The 22029-nt window shown below is 50.8% G+C and overlaps 3 protein-coding genes across 10 annotated transcripts in view; all 3 read right to left on the bottom strand.

The window, feature by feature from the left end:
- The window catches only part of LOC106509841 (uncharacterized), a 174568-nt gene extending 173785 nt beyond the window's left edge, over nt 1-783 (bottom strand). Inside the window, exon 1 of the mRNA XM_085019414.1 lies at nt 446-783. Coding sequence (XP_084875540.1) covers nt 446-588 — 143 coding nt within the window. The 5' untranslated portion in view covers nt 589-783. The remainder of the gene's footprint in view (nt 1-445) is intronic.
- A 1100-nt stretch (nt 784-1883) lies between these two features.
- On the bottom strand, nt 1884-6188 carry ZFP36L2 (ZFP36 ring finger protein like 2). The gene is made up of 2 exons (XM_003125190.7): nt 5838-6188; nt 1884-5302 (listed from the first exon to the last, which is right to left on the bottom strand). Exons 1-2 carry the CDS (start codon nt 5886-5888, stop codon nt 3869-3871), a joined length of 1485 nt encoding a protein of 494 aa, XP_003125238.2. The 5' UTR covers nt 5889-6188; the 3' UTR covers nt 1884-3868.
- A 3366-nt stretch (nt 6189-9554) lies between these two features.
- The window catches only part of THADA (THADA armadillo repeat containing), a 324726-nt gene continuing 312251 nt past the window's right edge, over nt 9555-22029 (bottom strand). For all 8 annotated transcript variants that reach the window (XR_014842042.1, XR_014842043.1, XR_014842044.1 and 5 more), the window contains 2 exons: nt 11769-11938; nt 9555-10688 (listed from right to left, as the gene is read on the bottom strand). Coding sequence is in view for 5 of the 8 variants with exons in the window: in XM_085019406.1 (XP_084875532.1) it covers nt 10293-10688; nt 11769-11938 (566 nt within the window). In the remaining 3 variants the exon portion in view is untranslated. The remainder of the gene's footprint in view (nt 10689-11768; nt 11939-22029) is intronic.

Here is a 22029-nt window from a genome sequence, read left to right as displayed (position 1 = left end):
GATACCTTCGTTTGCCAATGGCTCGTGGAAATGCCCTGGTGAAGACATCCTAAACATCATCACATTCCGGGCTCATTCTCACAACGGACAACCAAAGAATTTTCTAGAATGTAACGCAGGAGTCAGTTTTAGTTCCGCTCCCCAGCCCGTGATAGGAATCCTGGCTTGTTCTTACTTGCAGTTTTTACTTCTAGTTCCCTTAATTTACAAGAAAACTCTGCTCAGGGCGACCAAGCGTGTGGTGTGCTGTTAATTCCAGGCGCTGCAGAAAGACAATGACCTACATACCCTCCATTGATCTGTGGCAAGAGGAAATTTCTGAATGATCGCCCCCCCGGCCCCCCGCCCCGCTTTCCACGCTCCACTGGGTCTTAAATCCAAAACATCAACTCCTAGCAGTTGGGCTTTCAAACAAACCAACTTTTCAAAAATGAAGGCGGCTTACCCCAAAAAGAAGTCGACCATTCCAGCTGATCCAAAGTACTTGTTCAGAAAAATCAGTTTGGGAATGAGGTGGAAACAAGGCCTTTGAAATGCAGTTTGGCCTAAATAGCACCACACTTTAGACTTTTCCTGCCCATTGCACATTCTTTGTGGTGCAGAGGCCTGGGAGCCTGCGGGGTCCAGGCCGGCCGAGCCCTCCTTGGCCTCAGGCTTCCCTCCCCCACCGCCGAGGCCCGCAGCAGCCGGGGGCCGGGCAGCTGAGAGAACTTCGAAACTGTTCCTCGGCTCCTTTGGCGGCGATCGCCCAGCACCCAGACGCTCCAGTGAACACCAGTGCGATCGTCCTTAACATGAAACAGCTGCCTGAGGCCTGGTGGACTCCACCGATGCCCCCACCCTGCCGGGCTCAGCAGTGAAGCCCCCGGAGACCCGCGAACACAGGCCTGCGGAGGTTGCAACTTCAGCTGATAAAGCCCAGCTGTTGTAGGTGAGGAAACAACTTTTGCTGAGTCTCTTACCTACTTTGGAAAAAGTGTCTGAAGTGTGTGTGTGTGTGTGTGTGTGTGTGTGTGTGTGTGTGTGTGTGTGTTGCGAGGGTGGAGTGGGGGGGGGATGGAAAGGAAAAACAGGAATTGATTTATGAACCATTTTTGTTTTAAAGTGTAAGAAAGGACCATACTAAGGTTTCAGCTCAGTTGTGAGAATCAGCAGACAGATTGGTGCTTTTAGTTTTTTTCCTTCCCTTTTCCAGAGACCTGGGTTAAATGTGCTTTCTGGCCGCTTTCAACCATCTCAAACACAGACACTAATCCTTTTGCATAAATAACGTGTGTGCTCACTCCCACAGGAAGCCGTCCGCATAAACAAACATTACCCAGATATAAGTTTAACCTGTTTAATCTTCCTTCTCTTTCCGTCCTCTGCGGACAAGGACACAACCAGGCTTTCCAAAGTCCAGGCAAAACCCTGGTTCTCCAGCCCAGGAAAGGTCGGGCCTCACCCCCCCACCCCCAGCTCAGCCAAGGGTTGGCAAGACCCTCCTCACCCAAGCAGTTCCCTGGGCGTCTCAGCGGTGGGGGGGTGGAGGGGGGGAAATCAGACCTTCAGCTGCCACTGCAGACACGTGACCACTTGGTGACTCACAGGCGGGCCACACCCCTTCAGGCCTTCCAGCCAGGCCCTGCCACCAGCCAACCCAGGGATGCATCTTATTACCAAGGGGAACAGCTAACTAATGCCCTTGACAGTCCAAATTACTTTCTTCCAGCTAAAAGAACTTGCTATAAAACATGCCGGGGGGACAAGCTCTTCTGAATTCTGGGCTCTGCCAGCTAAATCCTAGCCTTCAACCCCTCTGACCTGGGCAATCAATGCCTGAGAGGGGTGTGAAGCTAGGAAAAAAAAAAAAAAAAAAAGCAAGCTATCTTACACATTAATACTTTTTTTTTTCCCAAAATTTTTATTGGGGGAAAACTACAGAACATTTACAGTACAATGTTTACAGTCACAATTTGTAGTGAACTGATTCCCCAAAATATATTACAACTCAAGTTGACTTATCTCGTTACATTCAAATACCTACTTCTGTCAAAGTAGTCCCGAGTACATACAAATATAGTGCTCCAACTGTACCTACGTACAAACTAAAACGACTACTCATTCATCCGCTGTCCAGGAAAGATTCCTGCCTTTCTACATGGAAAAAAAAAAATAGTACAAGTTTTTGGAATTTTCTGTAATTAAACAAGTCATATTCATGTACTACATATACCATTTTAGCACTAAGAGGTGGCCTCTTCAGTTTATATCTATATATAAAAAAGTGGTAAAAATCTTTTCCTTTTGTGCAGTTGAACCCATCCTACATTCAAATTCTCTCAAGCACTAATAGACAAAATACTTATTTGGTTGAGGAAGATTTAAGGCAAGTTCTGGCCCTTCCAAAGGCACTGAGACTACCCCCCCCCCCTTATTGCTACATGTCTTTATACGCAGTTATGTCACAGTAGAACTGGTGGGATAAGCAAACAAAACACATTTCTTTTTTGCTAGTTTTTAAAGTTGGAATGAGAAAAGCATGCCACATTTATGCCTGATTACAAAGTATGTGGTCACTTTTTTCTTTTAAAGTTGGATGGGCTACAACCATTATACATTCTAAGAAAAACTCATAAGATATTCCTCAAACTACTTCCACAGCCTCAAGATAGATTTCTGTAAAGAAATCATGCAATCTTTTCAAAATTGACGTAAACAAAGAAAGAAATTAATGAAATAAATATTACATACAATCTCTTAAATTAAGATTTTTTTTACTCATTTACAATAAAATAACCAAGTGAAGTTACAAAAGGCATATATTACTGTGAAAAGAACATACACTCCACATTTTGCCGATTAATAATGGCAATCATAATTTAACATAATAAAAGAATATATATCTATTGCTTTTCATCATACTTGATAAATACAGTATGAACAAAAATTTCAATGTATACTTTTCACAAGATAATAAATAAGTTAAATAGTTTTTTCATATTGAGTTGTGGTGCAGTGGTGCGAATCAACTCAAAACAGCTAAAAATTCAGCAGTTATTCCCCAACAATTACAAACTAAACTCTGCCCAAAGCTTCCAGAAAAGAGCAGACAAAATGGTTCTAAATTAAACATCCACTAAGTGGTGGCAATGAAACCAGTAACCGGTATGAAACTTTGGAATGCAAGGTTTTTTTTCCAGACATATTTAACTTTGTTAAAAAAACAAAAAACACCTATGGAGCTGAGGTCTGCTATCAAGGCATATTCTTGGTAGGATATTGGATTCTAAAAGCTTATAGGTTTAGCAAGGTGATGGCTGGCTGGTTTGTTTACACTGGTCTGAGACACACAATTAGGAACTCCACTCAAGAGTCCCCACATCTGGACTGTTAACTAATGCTTTTCAAGTGAAGATATGGAATGGTGGTTGGTAGTTGCTGGTGCTGGGTTGATTTTTCCTAAAGTCCCACACTCAGAGACCTAAAAAAGTTTTTAGGTGTTTGTCTTTTTTTTTTTTTTTTTTTTTTGTTCAATTCGCATAACAACTGCCCCGTTGTGAATATTTTGTTCACCGATACAAAAAGTTCGTTGGCTTTTTTTTTTTTTTTTGCTCAACAAGAATGAAACTTCGTAATAATAATAAAAATAATAATAAAAAAAAAAAAAAACAAGAGGAAACCGAAAAGGGAGGGGTGGGGGCCCCTCCCGGCACACAAGTTCGAGTCCAAGTGCTCGGTGCGGCCTGAAGTCTGCTTGTGGCCGGTATCATTCCCCCCTACACATCCCCGTGCTCCCCTGCCCCTAGCAGAGGCGAGACCGCCGGGGCGCCCTCCAACACCCCCAGAACTGCCTTCCCTTCCTCCTCCTCACTGGCGCCCTCTTGCCTCAGTCGTCGGAGATGGAGAGGCGGCTGAAGATGGGCAGGCGGCGGCCAGGGTCGAGGCTGGGGGACTCAGAGCCGCTGAGGCTGCCCGAGCTCAGGGAGCCGCTCAAGTAGCTGTCGCGGTCCGACAGCGAGTCCGGGGGGCTAGGGGGAGCGTCGAACACGGGGGACTCGGACAGGCGGCGCGGCAGCTGGAAGCTGAAGGGCGGTGAGGGCGGCGCGGTGGCGCTGGCAGGGAGGGGCGCGCTGGGCGGTGCCGGGGGCTGCGCAGGGGGCACCAGGCCCTGCTGCTGCTGCTGCTGTTGGCTGCGATAGTAGGCGGCGGCAGCCACCGTGGCGAAGTTGTGGGTCTGGATGGCCAGCGGCGTGATGAGGCTGCTCAGCTCCGGGCCGAAGGCGAAGGCGTTGTTGGCGCACGAGGCCGACGAGCAGGCGGCGCAGGGCGCGCCCGGAGCGAGCAGGTCTTCGGCGCCCCCAGTGCCGTACAGCAGAGCCGCCGCAGCCGCGGCCGCCGCAGAGGCACAGCACGTCGGGGCGCCTGAGGGCGTGGAGGCTGCCGAGGCCGACGAACAGGAAGAAGCGGACGAGGAGCAGGACGAGGCGGAGGAACAGGAGGGCGGCGGCGGGGTGCGCGACGTGGGGCTGTCGAGCAGCAGGGGCGACTCCAGGCCCCCCGGGGGCTGGTGGTGGCCCGACGGGAAGCCCGAGAAGCTGAGGCTGTGGTGCAGCTTGGGCCGCGGCTCCCGGGGGAAGCCCAGGTGCAGCGCGTCTCGGGCACTGAAGGTGCGCAGGTCCCCGGAGGCACCCCCCGATGGCGCAGGCCGCCGCTCATCGGCGTTGTGGATGAAGTGGCAGCGCGGCCCATAGGGGCAGAAGCCGATGGTGTGGAAGGTGCGGCACAGCTCCGTCTTGTACTTCGGATGGCGAGTCAGGCTGCGCAGCTCGTGGAACCCGTGCGCGAACTGGCACTTCTCGCCGTATTTGCACGTGCCGCTCTCCTCGAAAGGTCGGCACAGCTCAGTTTTGTAGCGCGTTGAGTTGATCTGGGAGCCGCCGCCCCCCTTCTGCTGCTGCTGCAGGTGCAGGAGGTGCTGGCTGCGATCGCCGTTCTCACTGAACGAGCGGTCCCGGAATTTGTTCTCCTTGTTCAGCAGGGCCGTGCCGCCACCCCCCGACGGCTCCTTGAGGGTGCCGTAGGAGGCCGGGCCGCTGGCCGCCGCGCTGCCGCAGCTGCTGCCGTTAGCCGCGCCCGGGAACTTGGGCGAGCAGCTGCCGGGGCTAGGCGCTGGGTGGGCGAGCGCGTGCAGGTTGCTGGCCGAGTGCCGTCGGAGGAAGCCCGGGGTGAAGCCCGAGCTGGGGGCAGCGGCCACAGGCGTCCCCACCGCCTTCTTGTCCAGCATGTTGTTCAGATTGAGGTTGGCCAGGGATTTCTCCGTCTGCCAAAAGGAGGGTAGCGGGGAAGGGGTGAAAAGTGGAAAAGGGAGGGAAGAGTTGGAGGAGTTGCAGAGTAACAACCACTTGCAGCTCTCTGATTCTTTTCCCTTTTTTCGGATTCTGACTCGGCCCCCAACCGCCACCCTTACAAGAGCACAAGAATCAAGTTCGAGTTGGGAGGAGCCGGACTCTCCCACCCTAGGCCGCGCCGGCTTGCAACATGTGATCTTCAGCCGTGGGCCGCCGGCCTGGGCGGCGCAAACCCCGTCCGGGAAGCCCCGGGCAGCGTGGCTGTGGTCGGCTGGGGAGAAACTAAACAGCTACAGCTACTCCCTCCAGCCCTTCCTCTCTTCTCCTTCTCTCCGCCCACAAGGCGCGAGAACACACACTGCAAACTCCAGGATTTTTCCCGAACCCAAAAGTCAAGGCGAGGAAAGGGCTCCCAAAGCCGAGGGCAGAGGGCCAAGCCTGAAATCTCGAAGGGCTTCCTTCTTGCCTTTCCTCCTCCCTCCCTCCCTCCTTTCCCCGCCCGCGTACCTTGCACAAGAAGTCGATATCGTAGAAGGCGGACAGAAGTGTGGTCGACATGTTTCTGGATCCTGTAATGGTCGGAGCTGCAGGCAGGGAGGTCCGGAGGAACCCTCGCGGCGGCGCGGCCGGGCTCGAGCCACGACGAATAACGGGCGAGGGGCGGGGGAGGGATCGAAAGTTTGCTGGGGGGCGAGAAAAGAAGGAACGGAGGCAGCAGCGTGGACTGGTTTTGAGGGTGCCCAGGAGTGCGGAGTGGGGGGAAAGAAAGAGTGAAGCTAGAGCGCTCCTCCGCGCCCCGGGGTGCCCGGCCCGCCCCCCCGCGCGGAGCCGACGGCAGCTCTCGGACTGCTGGAACTCAGCGGCCTGCGAGCGCGCGCCCTATATACTGTCCCGCAGCGCGGCAGAGGCTGGAGGGGCGTGCCGGGGGAGGGGACAGAACGCTGACCCCCGCCGGGGTCTCCAGGCAACGCCGCCCGCCGGCTCGCGGACGTCAGGCGCCTTCCCGGCCTCCCATTGGCCGCCGCCAATTTTTTTTTTCTCTGGGGGAGGGGGGTGGGGAGGCCTCGGGGCGGGGCTGGGCGCTGGGGCGCCCGGGGCAGCGTGGAGAGCTCGGCCTAGATGGGTGCTGCTAGGTGGCGGCGGGAAGATTCAGCTCCCCTCCTCTGGGGCTGCACTGTTGGAAATCCCCAGCACGTTTAAGCTGGCCGGGGTTCTGCAGCCCTGGACGTGTCTCTCCCCGCCCGATCCTGCTACGCGAAATTGCGGAGTTTTTATCTCCCACCCTCGGTCTTATACTGGGCGCGGGAATTGCAAAATGCAAGAATACTGCAACCGTCCGCGCGTCCCCACTGGGTTGCAAAGGGTGCTCCGGCCGGGGGGGGGCGGGGGGGCGAGGGCTTGAGTCGGATGGGTGGTGGCTCCATCCCGACTGCACGTGGAGTGCGGTGGGTGTGGGGGCGGGAGCGGCCACGCGGGCGGCTGCCGGGGTAGTCCTGCCCGGAGGAGCCTGGGCCCGTTTCTCCGCCCCCCTTCCCGCCCAGGCTGCAGTAAACAGGGCTTGAGCGCCGGGGCCTGCCGGGCAGGGCTGAGTGTCTGAGGACAAGGCGCTGGCTTTGCTAATCACATCACAAGACCTTGAGCCAGGGCCAAAGGCGCGGAGTGGCGCGGGGCGTCCCGGGCGGGGGAGCCGGCTGGGAGGACTGGAGGAAAGGCCGGGAGAGCCGTGCAGGCATGGAGGCCACTTCCCGCCACCTTGTCTGTCTGCCGGTCGGTTCGGTCTTCCCCAGCCCTCCCGGGGGTGGTGGCACAGCTGCCAGCAGAGGCTCCCGCCCTCCGCAGCCTTGGCCAGGCGCGGCCTCCTAGCCCTTTCCCTCCGGCCGTTGAGAGCGCCGCGCCCCGCCTTAACTGTGAGCAGAACCTGTGGGCTGCAGGCTCTGGCTGAGGCCGACCCGCAGCCAGGCAGGGCTGGGCACCGAGGACGCGTCTGGTGGGCTCGCCCGGGTTTCCGCCCACACCCCCAAAAGCTCGCGTTGGGAAATGCTCTGCCAACGGGTGCACTGTGGGTATGGGGCAGACGCCCCCCCTAGCGCCCAGGGAGGCTAAAGCCGCTGTCGGCCCTACTCGAGCAGATCTGGTCCGGGACTCCTCGCTCCGCGTCTTCGCATATGCTACCAAAAAGCTGGAGCTGGGCCCATGATTTCGCACACCTGACAGCCTAGGCTGTAACTGGGCCTAAGTTGAAAGGTCCAGTAAGCACAAGGCCAAGAAGCTACCCACGCCCCCTTCCCCAGCTGATCTTGTTTTGTTTCCTGATGCTCACTTCCATTCTGCAGCGCTCATTCTTTATCTCAGTGAACCTGGGAGGGAATGAGTCAGGCCTGTCACTCAAGAAACCGACTCCTTAGAGTTCAGCTTGCATTCAGTGTCCACTGCTGTATTCTCCACCCACCGCCCATCCAGGGAGCTAGAGCAGGGCTGTGAGCACTTCAGGATGGGAAGCATAGGGCTAGAGTTCGGGCCCTGTCCCTTATAAACCCTGTGATTTTAGGCAAATCACATAATCACTTAGGCACCTGGAGTTCCTTGTAAAAGTAAGGTAATTCCTATTTTACTCCTCTCTCACCTATGTCAAAGTGCAAACGAGTTATTTGTTAAGGTGATTAAAAGATAAACAAGTATAATCTCTCTTATTTATTAAAACACATTGACAAACATAGAAATGGAGGAAGCCAGGCCTCTGGGGTATGGCCAGATAGGTGGAGCGCCTCTGTGAACACAGAGCTGAGGAGGCATCAAATACTGGACCCTCAAGCTAGGAGCCAAGGGCAGTGACCTCAGAAGAGGTCACTGCTTCCCTCTTACCTCTCCAGCCTACACTGGCCCTTAGACAAAGCTGGGCAACTGTGTCTGACACCTGTAGCCTAGAATACCCAAGAACCCTGACTCTGTTTTGTTCTTTGTTTAAATGATCCCCAACACAAGAGTTGGAGGGCGGCCCTAACAATGGGGTATTATGAGTTTCCCTTGGGAAAGCATCAAGAAAGTGTGAAACAACAATTTCTCCTGCTTTGGGAGGTCAGTAACAAGATTTCAGATACAGAACCAGTGGAAACATCTGTCTCTCCTGTCCTCCCAGGCTGGCCAGAGGCAGCCAAGATCAGAACCTGGGGTAATTCCCAGTCAACAGCTTTGAGAACACCCACTTTGTGGGCTTGGTAGAAGGACTTTGGAGCTAACATGTAAACATGCTTTGGGACAGAGTACCTGCTGGTAGAAAATATTTTTATTATTATGTAACTGCTTTATTTCATTTTAAATGGAGAAAAAAGGAATGCTGGCCTTTTCAAATGAGCTGGGCTTTGCTGGAGCCAATTTCATAATTATTCTACCATGGTTATCATCACGCTATGCCAACAATTCTCTGACTTCTCACCAGCCAGGCCTTCTCAGAACAAAAAGAAATGTTAGGTTGGCAACTTTCCATCAAGTGTGGGCTAGAGATGCCTAACCAGGTAATTAATCCAGGCTCACAAAAAAGCACATTTTGAGCTGAATAATGCAGAACCATTCCAGGAATTCCCTGCTCTCTATAGGACAAAACTTTTTTTAACTTCTTTCCTCGCCTCTTCCTGTACAGCCCTTTCTTCACACTTCCACTGGGCTCTACTTTGAGTAATTGGGTGGTTTTCTTTCAAAGATAAACAAATTATATTTGCAATATAGGCTTTTTTACAGTAGGAAATGATCATTTCAAACTCTCCTCTAAACTGCCCCTTTAGACCCTTACACATCAGTAAAATAATTCTGATTGCTCACCTGAGAAGTATTTAAAAATATTTACAGATCCTAAAAGCAGGACCAAGTGCATATATGATTACTGAAATCATTTTTTCAGATAACTAGGATGAAAAATGAACATGGATGAGGCTGTGACCCACCCAAGGTGTGAATTTCAATATAACTGTCTTTGGGTGACACTTACTCAGAAATTATAATTCAGGAATGGCAAGCCAATTAAAAAACAAAACAAAAAAACCCAGAACCAGCAGAAAAATGTGTGCAAGAGCGACACCTTCTGGGTGTCTGAGGAAGCAGGGCAGGCTAGATTTAGACAAGCCGAAAATCCTTAAGGTCTAGATTAAATCACTGAAATGGATAAATGTTTTCTGGCATCTTAAATGAGAATCTTCGTGTTACTGCCACCAAGAAAATGATAGTAAACAGTTTAGTATCAAACAAGTCATTTATTTTGACTCTCCTTTCCCCAGGTTCCTTGTAACAGCCAAGAGTCTATGGTTTCACCGGGTGGTGAAATCTGGTTTCCTAATAATGGGGGGTGGGGGGTTGGAGCTCTTAATGGGTCTTTTATTAATTAGGATTGCATACGTAGGTCACTGAAGGACTTAAACATGCAGACAGTAAAAAAATTACTTGTATGAAGCTGATCCTTAATCTCCCAGGACCCAACGTTTGGAATATATATTCTTGCCTTAGCTAAAAATGGAATAAAATTTGGAATGCTGACCAAATGGGCTGTTTGCCAACTAAATCAGCTTCTACGTCCAGCCAAAAAAAAGGGGGTGGTGATGGGGAATCATGTCTTAAAACCCAATTCTGTGTAATCAACTCAGAGAAAATGCAGGCTGGCTATGGTTGGATAGTGGAGGTCCTGGGGGATGAGAAAGCCTAAATCAGGCCTGCAGGTGGCCTGCACCTGGGAACAGAGTAAATACTCCACGTGGTAGCCTCACTTCCTACAGTAGCTGCAATAAACGAGGCTGCCTTGAATGACGGAACTGAAGAAAAATTCCTCTGTAGGAAAGGAGACTAGACTCACAGAGGTGGGGGAGGTGTGACGGGGAGAAGATTCTCGAATTTATGTTTAACGAGCTTCCCGCAGACTTAGTGGGGGAATACCTCAGGCGCCCCCCCCCGCCCCCCCGGCCAACAAGTCTTCGTTCTTCAACAAGCCCTTTCTGTTCTTGGAAGGGTTAACGGATTCGCTGCTGCAGGAGAGTCCAAAGCATCCAGAATTAGGACGCCTTCCCCGTCCTTTTCTTCCAGAAAGGCCAGCAGCCTCAGGCAAGCCAGAGTCCTTTCCTCCAGGATGCGCAGCCTCGTAAACTCTGCCGTCTTCAAAAACTCAGCCGTTGGTGGCAGCTCTCTGAAGAGCTGGGAGAGGAGGTGGCACTGCTCGGACGCTGTCTTCTGAAGACGATGGAGCCACTCGGGGCGCAGGGGACACCAGCTGGACGTGGAGAGGAGGCGGGAGAGGTGCTTGTAGAGGTATTTCACGAAGATCAGGGTCTCAGCCCAAAAGTTGACTTCCGTTTTTTCAAACAGGTGGTCTTCTTCCACCTACAATCAGAAGAAAAGGCCAAAAGCCAACCTCAGAGGGGATGCTGAGCAGAGTCCTGCGGCCGCAGAAGCAGTGTGGCCCCTCCCCCACCCAACAGAGGGCCCGCTCTCGCCTGTCAACACCCCTGGACACACACCACTTGCAGCCTTGAAGGTCACCTTCTATTTTCACTTGTTGTACTTCTCCACCGGAGAAGAATTTTCTTCCCCCAGACTTAACATGACCTTTGATAAAGATGTGTTTGTGGTTCTCAGCCAAGATATTTTGGGGGCCTGGTGCTGAAAAGGAGACCTCAGCACAGGAGTGGGCCTAGGCCTGAAGGTGTCTCCAGAAACCAGAGGGGGTGGGGGGGGAAAGCGGAATCTGAGCAGCAGAACAAAGGGCAAAGAACTGTCCAACACAAGACTCGAGTCTCTTGAGTATGAAACCAAATTTCTACACCGTTGGGGATTTTCAAGGTCATTTTATCACAGACATTTTATCTTGTCTCCAAATTTCCCATAAACAGGCTGTTTGCTGAACTCTTGGCCTCTTGCGGATGCCAGGAAGGCCAGCTGAGTCAGACACGGGTGGAGTGGAGTTTCAGTTCTCAAGAAGCTCTTGCTGTTTATCTTGGTCCTCAGTTTCCCCATCTGTGGACTGCTCCCCTACCCGGAGGAAGCGAATAGTTTTCTTCAAGCAGCAAAGATCCTGGAAGGAACCTGATTCTCTGGAAGTGTTTCACCTTCAGACCCAACTATGGGGAGCCCGCAGGTACTCCAATGTCACCCATAAGCTTTCTCGGTAATTAAACTCAACTGCCCAGGGGCCCCTTTTAAAGTCCCCTCCCCACACTGATCTGAAGGCCTGCCACTGGAACCCAGAAGGCCAGCATGAGAGCTGCCCCAGTCCCCCGAGCAGCCCCCAGTGAACTGCTGGGGTCACTTGGAACCTGTCCTGGTTGGTTATTGCTCAGTATCTGAGCATCCAGAAGCACACTTTCAGCGGGCACGATAAGCCCGCATAAGCCTGTAAGTGCTGCACCCAGTGGGTGTTGGACACTCCCACCTGCCTCCACTGCCCTGAGGCCCTGGGGTTACCTGATGCGCGCTCTCCACACAGACCATGCGGTCATCACCCTCTCCCAACAGCCATCCCAGCAGGACTGGGAGTCCAGGGGTCAGCTGGTCCCACTGCTGGAGCAGGTCACACAGCACAGCCAGGGCCAGATCCAGTGCAATGCAGGCATCCACCTGGCAGAAGGCAAATTCTGTGGGGACGAGAGAGGCGAGTGATGAATGGGCTGCTCAGGGCCGACCAGGGAGGCTGTGCAGGACTCTGGGAACTTGAATGGCCTCAGGTAAAATCACTGCTACCAGCCTGGTAGGGAAGCTGGAGGGACTGGCTCTCTAAGGGTTATTAATCCACTACTGAATCCTGCTGTCTACATAGCTAGACGGAGGCATATGCCTGAATCCCACCATTTCCATGCCATGCTATCCCGGTGTAAACAAAAGCAGCCCTAGCTGCACAGCTGAAACGAATCCGACTAGGAACCATGAGGACACAGGTTCCATCTCTGGCCTCGCTCAGTGGGTTAAGGATCCGGCATTGCCGTGAGCTGTGGTGCAGGTTGCAGACGCGGCTTGGATCTGGCGTTGCTATGGCTGTGGTGTAGGCCGGCAGCTACAGCTCTGATTCAACCCCTAGCCTGGGAACCTCCATATGCCTTGGGTGTGGCCCTAAAAAGCAAAAGAAAAAAAGCGGCCCTGTCTGCAGAACTAGACAATTCCACCCTCTGCCCTTCTAACTGGAAGGATATTGGGAAAGTTTCTCAGTCAGCATCTCCTCTGCAGGCCTGCCCACATGCCTGAGTTCCCTTGCTTTGCCCCTTCCTCTGAAGGCAAATCCCGTTGAGCACATAGCACAGTAAATCTCTAGCATCCATCTTTTTACTTTTTAACTTTTTTGTTTTCCTTTTTAGGGCCGCACCTGCAACCTATGGAAGTTCCCAGGCTAGGGGTCAAATCAGAGCTGCAGCTGCTGGCCTACGCCACAGCCACAGCAACACCAGATCCAAGCTGCATCTGCGACCTACATCGCAGCTTGTGGCAACTTGGGATCCTTATTAAGCCACTGAGTGAGGCCAGTGCATCCTCATAGATACCTGTCAGGTTCCTAACCCGTTGAGCCACAATGGGAACTCCAGCAAGCTTCTTTTTAAAGGGACAGAAGGTAAATATTTTAGCCTTTGGGAGTCTTATGGTCTCTGTCACAACTGTTCAACTCAGCTGAAAGCAGTCATAGACAATATGTAAACAAATGGTTGTGGTGGTACGGTTCCAATAAAACTTTATGTTTCAATAAAATTTGAATTTCATGTAATTTTTTTGTGTCACAAACTATTATTCTTCTTTTGATTTTTTCCAACCATCTACAAATGTGAAAACCGGGGTTTTTCTGGTGGTGCAGTGGGTTAAGGATGCAGCACTGTCACTGCTGTGACTCGGGCATGGCTATGGTGTTGGTTGATCCCTGGCCAGGGAACTACTTGCTGTGAGCGTGACCGATTTAAAAATTGCAAAAACCATTCATAGTTCACCGGGCCCTACAGCGACAGGTAGAGGGCTGGAGTTAGCTCATACTCTGCCACCCTTTGTGTTGCAGTGAATTCGTTTTCAGAGACTCATCCCCCTGGCTGGCTGGGGGAAGGATGGTGAAAGAGGAGAAGGGGGTGCAGAAAGAGGAAGTGGGTACCTGGGGAAACCATTGCTTACTTCACCATTTTGCCTTAGACAATCCTAAATATGGGTTTGAGGGGAGGCTTGGGGCATTGACACTTTTGCTAACAACCCCAGACACCCTTCCCACCCCCAACCGGGAGGAGGCTTGAAATGTGGGATTGAAGTTCCACCACCCAGGCAATAAATCCGTACGGATCAGTTCATGCACCGTGCTTGCTTTTCAATGCCCGGCTTCTACTGAGTCCTTGTCTTTCCCAAATCTCCATCTCTTAACTCCAGCCCGCAGACCTGTGCCTGATCCTTTGGCCTCCAAAGAGACTTACTCAGCACACAGGGAGAAGCCTCGGCATCTGGAAAGGAAAGCTGGGTTCCCTAGGGTGTTGCACCAGGCTCAACGGACCTATTAAGGGCCAGTCCCTAACTAAGTCCTTTCTCTCCAGTCCTTCAGCATCCTTTGGGTTGAGTCTTACCACACTTCAGAGATGAGGAATCCAGGGCTCAGACAGGTTAACCCACTTGCACACAGAGAGCTTTAAATGGCTGTCAAGAAACTGGAATTGCCAACAAGTTTCATGGTGCATGCAGAGCACAGCTTCGGATAAGAATTAGCAATAACATTCCAGAGACATAAGTCTTCATGGTGAGATAAGCAGAGTTGGTGACCACTCCCTCAGGGCTAGCACTACAGAGAGCCCAGGAAGCGGAGCCGAGACTCACAGAAGCAGCCAAAAGACCAATGTTACCACCCTCAGAGCCCCAGATCTATCCCCCAGGACACCTGCTCCTTCGGTTCTGCACCTTGGAACCAGGCTTCAAACTGGGGAACAGAAAAAGTCAGGCGAAAGCGTGAAGATGCATTTTAGCTGTAGGTCGGAGCCGTGTATTGGTCCAACCTTCATTTATAATACAATCTCTATTTTTATCTCTGACTCTTCTGTGCAGTTCTCAACTAGTTTAGAGTCTTTATGTGGGAGGGTGCCATTAACTGGCCTCTTTCGAACCTCATAGAATTGAAAATACACATGAAGACTAGTACAGGATTAAACATACAGCAGATGCTCAAAACACTCCAGTTTATGGCTCTGGAGATGACGAAAACTTTTTCTTTACCCTATTTGATTTAGTTTGAATAGTAATATAGGGACTGTCACAAGGAAAGCATTCAATAGGTTGATAACAACGAACACTTTCCTATTTGAACCCTTCGCGGGAGTTCCTGCTGTCATGCAGTGGGTTAAGAGTCTGACTGCAGTGGCTCAGGTTGCTGTGGAGGCACAGGTTCAATCCCCAGCCTGACACAATGGGTTAAAAGACCCAGCTCGGTCGCAGCTGTGGCTGGATTCAGTCCCTGGTCCAGGAATTTCCATATGCTGTGGGTGTGGCCATTAAAAAAAAAAAAAATTCCTTATTGCTCCCTTACTAACAAAAGAGGAAGCTGTCTCACAGAAATCGGGTCCAAGTTCACACGGTTCGCAGTGAAGGCACTGAGCTCAGTCTCCCCCAGGCACTGGCCTCCCCTCACCCTGCAGGGAGGCCATGAAGAATCATTCCTGGGACTCCAGAGAGATGACAAGTCACACTCGGTTTTATTACTTTTCCTCATTAACGAGAGCTCCTAGCCGGGGGCCGTATTTTGGGAAAAGGTCAAAGCTGTAAGTCCTCAGTATTATGGTACCAGTAGCAGGTCAGCCTCTCCTGAAACCTTCCAGAAAAATCTGCCCTCTGATTCACCCCTTTCCCCCGCTACACCTCTTTTGGTCTTCTTAAGGCAAGGACGGAAAGCCCTACAAGGAAGAAAAAGTTTCATCCATCAGCAAAACTGGTGCCTGCAGTGCAGGCAACATTTCTGCTGGGCCCATAAAGAATACTTGGAGGGGACCGGAGATGCCACCAGGCAGCTGGACTGTGACACCTGCCCCACCTGACAAGACAGATATGCCCCAGCCTGCACCATCTGCTGTGCCTCATGCTTAGGACGTGGCAGGAGAGTGACAAGAATGACAGAGGCACCAGGGGAGAGCTGGTATGTTGGCTCCGAGTGGATCTAACAGAATTATAACCAAACACTGACGCTGGGATGGGGGCAAGGGGAGGATCAGTTGGATTTTTATCTCCTACTTGAGGGGCCAGATGCACCTCACCAACTTTCCTCTTTTACTACCTTGCCCTGGATGAAGACAGCTCAGCCACAACAGCTCAGATCTCCACTGGCCACAGACCCAGGGAAGGGGGGGCCGAGGAGCAGGGAGAAGACACTTTTCGCCTAGCCAGGCAGGCCAGCCAGGCTCTCACAGGCTCACAGTCCATTAAGGAGACAAGAAAGCAAGTGACCAAGCAACATGTGTGTCAGGAGAATCTGCTGTGCGTGCAGAACAGCCAAAACAATCTGGAAAAAGCCAACAAAACTGGAGGACTGACACTTCCTGATTTCAAAACTGGCATAAAGATAGACATAATATAGATCAATGGGCTAGAACTGAGCATCCAGAAGTAAATCCTCACGTTTACAATCAATTGGCCGAGGATGTTAAAACAACTGCCCAGGGTCAACAGTCCTTTCAACCAATGAAGCTGAGCCAACCGAATACTCACATGCAAAAGCTGGACCCCTACCTCACAACATACACAAAAATTAACTCGAAATGTAGCAAAGGCTGAAATTTAGGAGGTAAAACTATAAAACTCATAGAAAAAAAAAAAAACACAAGAAAACCTTTTATACTTCAAAGGACTTCATTAAAGTGAAAAGTGAAAAGACAACTCACAGAATTGTGAGAAAATACTTGCAAATCTTATATCTGACAAAGGATTTGTATCTAAAATACATAAACTCTTAAAACACAATAATAAAAAGACAAATAAGTCAGTTAAAACATGTGCAAAGGATCTGGAGTTCCCACTGTGGTTCAGCGGTAATGAACCTGACTAGTAACCATGAGGATAAAGGTTCCATCCCTGGCCTTGCTCAGTGGGTTGGGGATCCGGCATTGCCGTGAGCTGTGGTGTGGGTCACAGACGAGGCCCGGATCTGGTGTTGCTGTGGCTCTGGCATAGGCCGGCGGCTACAGCTCCCATTCGACCCCTAGCCTGGGAATTTCCATATGCCATGGGTGGGGCTGTAAAAAAGACAACAAACAAACAAATAAAAACCACATGCAAAGGATCTGAATAGACATTTCTCCAGAAAAGATATGTAAATGACCAATAAGCACATGAAAAGATGCTTAGATCATTGACTATCAGGGAAATACAACTCAACACCATAATGAGAAGCCACTTCCTAAGTACTGGATTAACTTTAATCAAAAAGATGGACACAAAGTTTTGGTAAAGATGCGAAGGAACTGGAACTCATACATTGCTAGTAGGAATGTAAAATGGTGCAACCACTTTGGAAAACAGTCTCAAAGTCTCTCCTACTCTTAGGAGTACTTTACTTCTCTTATATACCTAAGAGAAGTAAAAAAACATATGTGTACATGAATGTTCATAGAAGCATTATTCATCACAGGCAATATGTGGAAACGACCGATGAATGGATATATAAAATGTGGTACATCCATACAGTGGAATATTACTCAGCCATAAAAGGAATGAAGTACCAATACATGCTACAATGCAGATGAACCTTGAAAACATTATGTAAAGTGAAACAAGCCAGACACACAAGACCCAGATTGTATTATTCCACTCATATAAAATGTCCAGAACATGCAAATGTTTGCCTAGAGACAAAAAGTAGAGTAGTGGTTGCCAAGAGTCAGAAAATCAAGAGATCAGGAATGACTGCTGATAGGTAGTGTTTATTTTTTATTTTAGTTTTTTGCTTTTTAGAGCCACACCTGCAGCATATGGAAGTTCCTAGGCTACGGGTCCAATTGGAGCTGCAGCTGCTGCCCTATACCAGAGCCACAGCAACACCAGATCCAAGCCATGTCTGCGACCTACACCACAGCTCACGGCAACGCCGGATCCCTAACCCACTGAGCAAGGCCAGGGATCAAACCTGCATCCTCATGGATGCTAGTCGGATTCGCTTCCGCTGCGTGGAATAAACGATGGGAACTCCGAGTGTTTATTTTTGACTTGATGAAAATTTCTGGAATCAGAGCGTGGTGATGGGTATACAACCTTATGGGAGGGTCAGGCTCACACTCAGGCGACAGTTATGACCTCAGTGGAGTCATCTGGACTCCAAGAGCTGTAGGAATCAGGGGACAGGAGAGGTCAGTGTGGGAGACTTTGCCCCCCACTGGCTACACAGAGCAAGAGTGAAATATCCCTTCCAGCCCTCTGGGAGCACTTCCAGTGGGAAAGGAGTGCTGGGACACACCCCCACGGGGAGGCCTACACAAGGCAGACTGGCTTAACACCCAGTCCTGCAGAGGCGAGCTGGAAATCCAACAAATGAGCACTTGGAACGGGTTAATCCTGTGCTTTCCATTCTTGTGAACCGTTAACTCACTTGGATTGAGTTGGGGGGCAGCAGACAAGAGGCTACAGGGCTGCTGCAGTGCAGACTTCCTCCTGATACTGCTGCAGCCGCAGCGGGGCGGCCCTGCCCAGGCAGACGCCTGGGGATCAGAAACTCTTCTTGCTCCCTGTCTTTCCCAGCTCCATGAAGAGGCCCCGCCTGGGCCTAGGAGCTGAAGATTCAGGCTCTACACGGTGTGTTGGATCCACTAAAGGTCCCAGACTGTGTCATTCAATTCTACGCAGGTAGACAAGCGAGTCATAGGCGTTGAGGTCATTTTCCCCTGTTCTGATTAAAATGAAAATGCTATGGAGTTTCCGTTTGTGGCTCAGTGGTAATGAACCCAACTAGTATCCATGAGGTTGTGGGTTCGATCCCTGACTTTGCTCAGTGGGTCAAGGATCGGGTGTTGCTGTGAGCTGTGGTGGAGGTCACAGATGTGGCTCAGATCTGGTGTTGCTGTGGCTGTGGCTGTGGCCAGAGGCTACAGCTCTGATTTGACCCCTAGCCTGGGAACCTCCACATGCTGTGGGTGTGGCCCTAAAAAGACAAAAAAAAAAAAAAAAAAAAGAAAGAAAGAAAAAGAAAATGTCGATATGGATTTCTTCCATGTTGCCAACCTTGAAAACCTATTTAGACCATGGATTAGAAACCTACTGTCTGATGCTAAAGTATCCCAGGAGAGATGCTTTCTAGGCAGGGGGCCAGTGGTCAAGCCTCCTTCCCCGTTCTTCCACGGGAGGTTAAGCCAGCCCGGGAAATGCTGAGTAAAAGCTTGGATTCTCCCGGCCCCAGGTCTCCAGTATCCTGCTCCAGGCTTTTGTGGAAACTCCCTCAATCCTGCCATCCAACCAAGTCTCCGCTCACCCACCCATTTACCCATCAATTCCAGCTTTTATCTCCCCACAAGTATTTAGCGATCATCAGATAGGGGGCTGGGGAGGGGGAGGGGGTACCGTGAGAAACACGAGGAAAATCCCAGGCCCTTGTCTCAGAGAGCAAATAATTTAGTCGGAGGCAAGCTGACACATATGAAGTGTCGGGAAATAGTCCAAGATGGTATATGACGGGGACTAATTATACATACCATCGCTAGCAGGGATGAAAAGACAGAAAAGGAAAAAAAGCAGAGAGAGGGAGGAGGGAGAGCTTCATGGAGGGGAACCTTGGGCAGGCAGAGGGTCAGCGGCCAGGCACTGCTGGGATGAAAGGGAGGAGCAGGGAGATTATGAAGTTGAAGACGGGGGCTGGGGGTGGGGGACTGGAGGTGAAGATGGAGGGGCAGAGGCAGTGTCTGACTGAGTGAGGACTACTGTGCTTGCTTTCTTCTCTTCTCTTTCCTTCTTCTTTTTTTTTTTTTTTTTTTTTTGGCTGTGCCCATACCATGCAGAAGTTCCTGGGGCCAGGGATAGAACTAGTGCCTCAACAGCAACCTGAGCCGCCACAGTGACAACACCGGCTCCTTAACCTCCTGGGCCGCAAGGGAGCTCACTGTGCTTTCTTTTTTGTGAGTGAAACTATTTTAAGGTTTCCCTAGGCTGGTTCTGGACATTTCACTATTTCCAGTCTTCTCTGTAGATTTCTTCACGTCCTCTCAGCAGGGCAAGAGCCTGTATCTGAACTTGTCATGAGAAACAAGTGTGGAACCAAGGCTTGGTTCAGCTGCTGACTCTGCTATTCAACGCTTGCAGGGCTGTCAGGAGCCTCGCTGCCCCTGCCTCTCCTAGAGCTCAGGTTCTCTGCTCTGACCAAGGCTCGGAAGTGGGATCTCCAGGTACGGCAGTCAGTGACAGGACTTCCTGGCTAAACCATCAAAGGTCATCATCTCAGACTTTACCACTAGACAGAGCTCCCAGATGACCTTGACCTGAGACAGACGGTCCAGGGGAAGGTCTGTCCTAAGGAATGAGAGATGTGGCACGCCCAGCAGGTCTGAAGAACCAGCAGGAAGTCTGGGTCGGGGAATATGGGTATTTGTGGTATTGGTCCCTGTTCTTTATCTGAACACTTTGTAAATTTCATCAAAGAAGCAGCGAATGTGCTGGTTGGTGGCTCCCAAGGGCAGCCCCAGCAGACACGGAGATCGCTGCCCACGCACTCGTGCCCTGGATCTTAAATGGTAAGTGGCAACCATCATTCTATCTACATGTGTGACGGGCTTCTTGCAATCTTGGGAGTTTTCCCACTGGGGGAACTCCACAAGTCCTAAGTCAATTCCTTAACTATAAGACTCTAACCAAGTGCCAAGTGGCTGGCATCTGCTCTGTGCCCAGTGCTATTTTATAAGTGACCCTGGGGCAGGTGAGACGGAGCTCACCTCCTTATCCCTGTTTTCCAGACGGCAATCCCTAGGCTCATGCCCTCCCCACCAGCTCTCTGGGCAGAGAGTGGCAACAGGTGGAAAGTTGCCACTAAAGATAAACAGCCTGTTACAGAGCCCCTTCTGTCTGGAAGTGGAAACATTTTCTAGTTCTGAAGGGAAAGGATAAAAATACCATCATTTGAAATTCTAAAAATACTTAGGGAAAAAACCTTTCAAATATTAGTAATTTGATTTTTCTTAATTTTCTAGCTATTTTCATATGGAACAAACAGCCTGGCTTCCCAAAAGTTCCTGTAGACCAGCTCCCACATATTGAGGTTCCCACAGATATTGTCATGTGCCTGATGCAAACTTTTTTTTCTGGTGACCTAGCATGAAACCAGAAATACTGCAGCAAATCCTTTGATTCTCTTCTGTTCGATTCGATTCTACTCTATTCTTAGGGCCACACCTGTGGCATATGGAAGTTACTGGGCTAGGAGTCAAATCAGAGCTGTAGCTGCTGGCCTATACCACAGCCACAGTAATGCAGGATCCAAGCTGCGTCTGTGACCTACACTGCAGCTTGTAGCAATGCCAGATCCTTAATCCAGTGAGCGAAGCCAGGGATTGAACCTGCATCCTCACAGATACTATGTCGTGAGGTGTCGTGAGTAGTTCTTAATCTACCGAGCCACATCAGGAACTCCTATTTTAATTCTTTTTTAAATTAAAAACAATTTTTTTTTTTGGCCATCCCCGCGGCTTGCGGATGTTCCTGGGCCAGGGATTGAACCTGTGCCGCAGCAGCGACCGGAGCCACAGCTGTGACCCGGCTAGATCTGTAACCCACTGTACTACCAGGGAATTCCTTACCCTTACTTTTAAAGTTAAAAAAACTATAAATTAAAAAAGTAGGGCCCAACTCAAATCACTGGGTAAATATATATGCATGTGCCATCCTCCCCATCCCGATTTTAAAAATGGATACAGCCAACATGAATGAAAGTAAATAAGCATTTCGTAAAAGAATGCACTTCTTATTCAGTAGGGCCAGACTTCACCAAAAAGGGATCGATAATTAAATTACGGCTGGCTAACAGTGCACTCGGCTTAAAGTTTATAAAAATACTTTTTTTTGGGTTCACTTCGAACCGCATCAAACAAGAAGAAATGGATTCAAACAAATATCACCCTCAGGCAACAACGCTGTGGAAAAGACCTGTTTCATCCTGGGGGCCTGCCTCCTTTCCACCTTTCCAGGGACTGCAGTTATACCCAGTTTAGCGGGCAACACCCTGTCCTGTTTCTGGTGGCAACATCCCAAGGTCAGCGGGGATGAGTAAGGCACCCATGGGCTTTGTCTGTGGCTGTTCCAGAGCCAGATAACCAGGGCGTGTCCCCGGGGCCCTGGTGTGTGAAGGGGTCTCAGGGTGAGGCGTGGGCTGGGGTGAGACCAGAGACGCTCTGGACTGAACGTCTGGCCCACACTTGGCATTCCTCATTCCAGCAAGGATAAGTGGCACACGGCCCTCCCTTCCCGTGCCCGGTGCTAAGCCAGCCCCTGGTACCCAGGTGAGCCAGGCCCACTCCAGCACTTCGCTGCACTCCGTGGAGTCTCCCTGTGGGCAATCACCTCCAGCTCTTGGTGGAAGGGGAGCGCCTCGTGTGCTCTACCCCTCTCTCCTCCATGGCCTTCACCCCAGAGCGCTTCTCCTGTAGGGGGCAGTCTGACGCCCTCTCTCCAGGCCCCTGCCCAGTGAGCCAGGGAGGGCGGGCAGGAGAAGCGCTGCTGGAGGTGGGATTCGGCGAGGATGCCTACCGGACTGGGAAGCCCTCTT

Source organism: Sus scrofa, chromosome 3 (assembly GCF_054392235.1).
Source record: "Sus scrofa isolate SSC_HxYL_T2T_F1_AM1 chromosome 3, Sscrofa_HxYL_maternal_Yorkshire_Landrace_v2.0, whole genome shotgun sequence".
Taxonomy (NCBI): domain Eukaryota; kingdom Metazoa; phylum Chordata; class Mammalia; order Artiodactyla; family Suidae; genus Sus; species Sus scrofa.
This window is presented reverse-complemented; position numbering and strand designations above follow the sequence as displayed.